At 40.9% G+C, this 7,456-nt stretch overlaps 1 protein-coding gene across 3 annotated transcripts in view; it reads right to left on the bottom strand.

The window, feature by feature from the left end:
* Window positions 1-1,189: 1,189 nt before the first annotated feature.
* ACVR1 (activin A receptor type 1) overlaps window positions 1,190-7,456 on the bottom strand; it is a 100,386-nt gene continuing 94,119 nt past the window's right edge. For all 3 annotated transcript variants that reach the window (XM_008687000.2, XM_008686999.2, XM_008686998.2), the window contains 2 exons: window positions 3,138-3,268; window positions 1,190-2,396 (listed from right to left, as the gene is read on the bottom strand). In XM_008687000.2, coding sequence (XP_008685222.1) covers window positions 2,262-2,396; window positions 3,138-3,268 — 266 coding nt within the window. In that variant the 3' untranslated portion in view covers window positions 1,190-2,261. The remainder of the gene's footprint in view (window positions 2,397-3,137; window positions 3,269-7,456) is intronic.

Below are 7,456 nucleotides of genomic sequence, written 5' to 3'. Positions count from 1 at the left end.
TACAGTTGGATATTGGAGATCTATATACCTGTATATATATCCATATATGTATACCCATGTATCTATATATCTACATATATGCAGTACTTCAATAAAAGTTAAATGTGATTCTATTCTACTTTAGGGTACACAGCCAAAAGAAATGAAAGCAAGAAATCAGATATACACCCACGTTGATGGCAGCATTATTCACAACAGGCAAAAAATGGAAGCAACCCAATTCTCCACCAACAGATGAACAGGTAAACAAAATGCTGTATATATGTAACACTGGAATATTATCAGCCATGAAAGGAAGGAAACTCTGGTACATGCTATAGCAAGGGTGAACCTTAAGGACGCCAGGTTAAGTGAAATAAGCGAGTCTCACAAATAGTGTATAATTATACTCATATGAGGAGTTAGTCAAATTGTAAAGAAGGAAAGTAGAATGATGGCTGCCAGGGACTGTGGGCAGTAAGGAATGGGGAACTATTGCTTAATAGGTAGAACGTTTCAGTTTTGCAAGAGGAAACAAGTTCTAGGGATAGATAGTGGAGAATGTACTTAACCACTTTTAAATGGACAGTCCAGTAGTATTAAGATGGTAAACGATTATGTGTACTTTACCACAATTTTTTTAAAAATTAATATATACCCTCTAAGTAAATGTATCTTAATATTATCAACTTACCTCTGGTGAACATCCCCAAAATTCACCTCTTCTCTTATCTGGGCTATTTTAAACCTTACCTTTCAATCCTGTTGAGCACAAGAAGTGAAGAAAACCAGCAAAGGACTCTCCCCAAGCAGCAAGGGGAGATATTTAAGACTGCTTTCCACTCACACAGGACTTCACCCTAAAAAAATGCTTGGACATCATCCCTCCTATTTATACTCACATCCCTCATGTAAAGAAAACAGATCAAACAGGTCTATCATCACCCTCACTTCACAGTTGGGGGCACAGACCAAGAAAAAATTATCACAGCCAAAAAAAGAAACAAAATTCAGATTTTCTGATACCACATTCAAGTTGGACGTCATCCTCATTAAGACCCTCAAGACTGTTGCCAGACTTGAAAAGCAAATTCGATTTATAAATTCATTTTGTGCTTCTATTGTTCCCATAATAAAATGCATTCTAGAATATAGATCTTTCTTATATGGTAAAAAAAAAAAAAAAAAAAAAAAAGTTTTTGACTTGAAAACCTTTTATTTAATTTATACAAATAACTACTAAATACAAAAAGTAGATTAAAACAAAATAGTTATTTTTTTCTGGCAGAGTTTAAATGCACATAATGGATAATTCCGAAGAAGATGCATTTTCCCCACAGCGTTCAGGACTAAAATTCTACTGAAATCTTTGCTTCTAAATCAGTAATATATTCGGTGGTGTCACAGGGGTAATGGCTAAATACATTTCTGCATATGAACTGAAAAAAGTTACAGTCTACACACATACAAATGTGAAGCACTTAAAATGTGAATTTAACTGATAATAAAAGAAAATGTCCATTTCAGAGTATAGTGTTAAAAACATTTCAGTAATAAAATCATAAGACCACATAAAAATAAGCTTTAACATATGCACAAAGCAGTTTTGTAAAAACTGCCAAGTGCACAAGTAATAAATAATTTGCAAAGTTGTGTATAAACAATTCCTAATGTTTCAGCATCATTGTAAACATCAGCACATGTGTAGAATGCAGCAAAGTCTGACATTACATTTTGTTTTGCCAAATTGAATTCCTATTATCCAAAGACAGACCAGTGGAGTACGCAGCCAACGTTTTGGCAAGTTGGGTCTTTAAAATTAAGAGTAACAGTGCAAGTAAGGAATGCAAAGAATTCCTAGTGCAATAAAGAAGAGAAGCACAGGCAATATTGCTGATAAAAATTCACCACCTCCTTGAGTTTCCCATGGGGAGAGTCTAGGAGACCTGTGAAAGATATGCAAAGCCACTGTCTTAATGCCCAGATCTCTTTTAGGATTTCTCTGTGTTCCTCCAGTTCCCCTACCTTTGCAACAGTGTCTGTCCAACATTAGTCTCTGCAGTGTGAACAGTTTGTGAAATGCCCAGTTCACAGTCATTGAGCGAGGTTAGGGTGGTTTTGGTGTCTCCCCAACACATGGCTGGGTAGAATGTCTGCCTTGTCAAAGCAGCCATTTGCAGAGGGAGACCGATGGATTCTGTTCCAACAACCAGTCAGGCCAGCATTAGGTCCCAGCTGGACAAAGACAACGTCAAATCTTCCTTCTTGACGCCATGAAAATGTCAACAGTCAGTTTTCAATTTGTCTAGGGAATTATCAATTTTGGTCAAAGTCTTTTTGATACGCAGGGCTGTGAGTCTTGCGGATGGATTTTGATACCAGCATTCTTTCATCAGCTTAGCCAGAGAGGTTAATGTCTGAGGAGAGAAAGAACAAATACCACAGTGAAAAAGTGGCTTTCAGTGGCCCCCAGAACCCTGGCAGATGTTATGTCGACAGATTTTGCAGAACTCTGCAGGTCTCGGGAAGTTAGTGATGTTACTGCCGTCTTCTTCATCAAATAATCAAGGCCTTGACCACTGATAAAAGAGTCCCTCTTGAGTCTCCTGAATCTGACCTTTGGACTCCTAATGCTACCAGTTGACTTTATGAGGTAAATTACAGAGGAAGGGCTGGCCCCCCTGATGTTTTATGGGTGCTAAAAGAGCTCATGCTCCCCAGAGTTAATAATGAAATCTGCACATGGCGTCATATGTTGGTGTTTCAGATTTGCTGCTACTGAAGAGAAGCAGTAAGACTCTTCAGCAGCACAGCGTCTGTTTGGAATTTCAGATACGCAGAGATGGAAAGAGGTTAGTTTCTGGTTTGACTTGGGAAACTGCAGTCCTAGGGCTAGTGGGAGAGTAATGAGTCTCCTAACTCTAGAGCTAGTCAATAGTAGAAATTCCTGTGAATGTTGTCATTTATTAGTAAGCTCAGAGAATGCTGCTCTTTCAACGATACCATTTTGTGAACCTACTTAACGAGGTCCAAGGCCCTTCTGCATAAGGCAGAGAGCCATAGACAGGGCCCATCATTCAGGAACTATGCTATTGGCTTGCTCTTGAGTTTCCCCTAGGAAAAAGGGGAAGACAGCTCTAGGAAACTGGCACTCTTACCGGGTCTGAGAACCATCTATTGGGTATGTTTGGCCTCTGTTGATCCACACAGACCACCTTTCTCATATCTTCAAAACTTGGGTCATTGGGAACCACATCGTAAAATGGTGGCTTGTAATCCTCCACGATACCTGTGCACGTGGACAAGAAGTGTGTTGGTTAGCGAGAGAGCAGAGGCTTCCCCTAAGGCTTTATTAATTTGTATCGCAGCTTCTAATGCGACAGGAGAAGAACTGAACATCTTCCTCACTTCAAGGCGACGCTGAGAGCTACAAAATAAGTGGAGCACAAGGTAAGATATTCTTCCCCCACGTCTCCACAGGAATGACGTGAGAAGAAAATGTGGCTACTACTCATGTAATTATATTTATTGACAAAATGCTCTGTAATACCCAAAATGTGACTGAGGACAAAATTCCTTTGGTGATCAAAAAGTGACACCATGCTGGTACAAGATGGTGACACGGGAGGCCCCGGAACACCTCTCCTTCATGGATACACCAAATCTACACGTATTTATAAAGCAGCGTCTCCTGAAGAAGAGCCCCCACCCCCAACACCGTGGCACTTCAACAAGCAGAGCTAGGACCGAGGGGCCACGAACAGGTTTGTCTACCTGGGGCCCAGAGCAAAAATGCCACAGTCTAAAAGATCAACTAGAATATAAAAGATCCAGCGCTACAACTCCATCACACGCCGGGGATCTGCTGCAACTCTCAGTCAGGGGCCGGTGAACACCACTGCTAGCTAACCACCCCCTGCCCAACCTTGATAGTGCAGACAAGAGCAGGGTCTGCACACCACAGCTGGCCTACTGCCTCAGTGAGCCCCAGGCCCCTATCCCACACCAGCTCCAGCCATCCGCCAAGGCAGCCACCTGAAGCACACACTAAGACACTCCTGGTCAGTGGTCACTATGGCTTGAGCCATCTTGTCAAGGTGACACAGGTACAAACTACCCAGGAACACCCCACACCCACTTCAGCTCCAGACAGCTTGCCAGGGCACCACCCTGTACAGGGCCCTGGGACCCCCAGCTGCACCTGCTTCAGCTCAAGCTAACCCAATAGAGCTCCCCCTTCGTGCAACACCGCCATATATTGTGGCCTGTGCAACACTGCAGCTCCACTTGCCCTGCCAGGACTCCGTCTGCACAGAGTATCCTGGGATAACCTGGCCTGCGGCCACTTGAGCTGTCCTGCAAGGATGCCTTCCATGTAGACAGCCCCAGGACCGCATAGCTGGCACCCTCTGACAGGTGAGCCCCAAGACTTTGCAGTGCCCAGTTCAGCTCTGACCATCCAATCAATGCAGCCCCAGCACCGCGTGCCCCAGAACCCCGAGCCTGCACCAGCCACAGCTCCAGCCAGCCAACCAAAGTCACCAGGCACAGTCTCGCTGGGGGAGACAATAAAAGAAACCATCCCTTCAAGATTAGGAGAATTAGCTGTTCTGCCTAATTCAAAGAAACACTGAAAGCCAAGCAAAATGAAGAGACAGAAGAATATGTTCCAAAAGCAAGAATAAGACAACAGCTCAGAGAAGGAAGTAAAGGAAATGGAAATAAGCACTCTACTTCATAAAGAGTTCAAAGGGATGGTCCTAAAGATGCTACCAGACTGCAGAAGAGAGTGGATAAAATCAGGAAGAACTTCAACAAAGAAATAAACAACAGGGTTGAAGACACAATAATTGAAATGAAATGAACTACATACTAGACGGAATCGACTCTACATTAGAGGATGGAGAACGGATCAATGATCTATCGGAAAGCAAACCAAGGTAATGGAAAGCATCCAAACTGAACAGGAAAAAGAAAAAAAAATTTTGTAATTGGGATAAGCGAAGGGACCTCTTCGACAATATCAAACAGAAAAAGATCTGCATCACATGGGTCCCAGAAGGAAAATAGAAAGGGAGCAGAAAACTTAGCTGAAGAAATAATAGCTGAAAACTTTCCTAACCTAGGGAGAAAAAAACAGACTTCTAGGTCCAGAAGCACCAAAAGTCCCAAATAAGATGGAAACCAAGGAAATCCTACACCATGACACGTAATAATTAAAATGTCAAAGAATAAAAATAAGGACAGAAGCAAATAGTCGTATGCAAGAGAAACCCCGAAGGGCTATCAGCTGATTAATCAGCAGAAACTTTGACTATATCATGTCACGCTTTTCCGGCCTGCAAAACGCTGAAAGGAAAAAAACCTAAAACCAAAAGAGTATCTCTCCTTAAATTCTGGATGATAACTTTCTGGATAAAGAGTTCCCCAAATAAAAGTTAAAGGAGTTCATCATCACAACAGGACTTCTGTAAGTGGAAAAGGCAAAGGCCAAAAACAGAAGAAAATTATGAAAGGAAAAAAATTCAAGAATTAAAAGCCCCCACAGTAAAGGCAGTCAAGCAATCACTTATAAAGCTAATATGAAGATTAAAAGACAAGAGTAGTACAATCGATTGTATCTAAAAACTAGGTTACAGGGCTTCACAAAATACAAATGTAAAATATGACCACATATAAAACAAGAATAAAAATAAAGTTCTTTTAGAACGTGTTCAAACTTAAATGACCAGCAACTTAATACAGACTGCCGTATACTTCGGATGGTATATATAAATCTCGTGGTAAGCACAAAACAAAAACCTGTAATAGAGAAAGCCAAGTCTAACACTAAAGAGTCATCAGTCACACGGAAAGCCAGCAAGAGAAGAACTACAGAAACAACCAGAAAGCAACGAACAAAATGGCAAGGGGCACACACCTATCAGCAACTACTTTGAATGTAAGTGGTCTACATGCTCCAATCAAAAGACATAGGGTGACTGAATGAATAAAAAAAAAAAAGTCCCATTTATATATGCTGCCTACAAGAGACGCACTTCTTTTTTTCTTTTTTTTTTTTTTCTTTTAACGATTTTATTTAACAGCAAGAGTACAAGCAGGGGGAACGACAGGCAGAGGGAGAAGCAGACTCCCCGCTGAGCAAGGAGCTCAATGCGGGACTTGATCCCAGGACCCTGGGATCATGACCTGAGCTGAAGGCAGACGCTTAACCAACTGAGCCACCCAGGCGTCCCAAGAGACTCACTTCTGACCCACAGACCCAAACAGACTAAAAGTGAAGAGATGGAAAGAGATTTTCCATGTAAATGGAAGCAGAAAAGAAAAGAAAAGAAGAAAGAAAAAAAGAAAAGAAGCTGGGGAAGCAATACTTACATAGCCTAGTGGATTAAAACAAAGACTGTCACACCAAAGAAGAGCACTGCATAATGATGGAGGATTCAAACCAACAAGAGCATGCAACAACTGTAAATATCTATACACCCTACGTTGGAGCATCTAAATACATAAAGCAAATATGGACAGAAGGAAGAAATTGACTCACATTCCACTACACCAATGCACAGATCATCCAGGCAGAAATCAACAAGGAACAATGGCTCTGAATGACACATTAGACCAGACGGACTTAACAGGTGTATATAGAATATTCCATCCAAACACAACAGAACACACCTTCTTTTCAAGTCCACATGGAACATTCTCCAGGATAGATCAAATGTCAGCCCACAAATCTCAATAAACTTAAGTAGACTGAAATCCTACCAAGCATCTTTTCTGAACACAACAGTATAAAACTAAAAACCAATTACAAAAAGTAAAAAATAAAAAATTGGAAAAAACAAAAACACGTGGAGGCTGAACAACATACTACTGAAGAATGAACGGGCCAACAAAGGCATCAAAGAGGACATACAAAACACATGGAGACAAATGAAAATGAAAACACAATGGTCCCAATTCTTTGGGACACGGCAAAAGCTGTTCTAGAGAAGTTTATGGCAATACAGGCCTATCTCAAGAAACAAGAAAAATCTCAATCTAACCATACTCCTAAAGGAACTAGAAAAGGAATAAATCCAAAGTTAGTGGAAGGAAGAAAACAGTGACAATCAAGGCAGAAACAGAAAATAAAAACACAGAGAAAATAAAAGAGAAACAGAAAAGATCAATGAAACCAAGAGGTGGTTCTTTGAAATATCAAGAAAAATCAAGAAAAAGAGGGAACCCAAATAAATAAAATCAGCAGTGAAAGAAGAGAAGTAAAAACAGAACACAGAAATAATCCCTCCCACTGGTAGACTGCAAATAATATGAAATATTCATTTCTTCTTTGAATGGGCGACCTCAGACAGCCAGACACAGGTGCCTGCTTGATGGCTCTATTACTCACTCTCAGATTGAAGGAACAAAATGTAGAGAAAGATAGTCAAGAATGGCTGAAAAGCATGAACTCTCTCCTTACCCCAAGCAAATA

This window comes from Ursus maritimus, unplaced genomic scaffold (genome assembly GCF_017311325.1).
Source record: "Ursus maritimus isolate PB19 unplaced genomic scaffold, ASM1731132v1 scaffold_1, whole genome shotgun sequence".
Taxonomy (NCBI): domain Eukaryota; kingdom Metazoa; phylum Chordata; class Mammalia; order Carnivora; family Ursidae; genus Ursus; species Ursus maritimus.
Note: the sequence above shows the minus strand (reverse complement) of the source record. Positions and strands in the feature narration are given on the sequence as shown.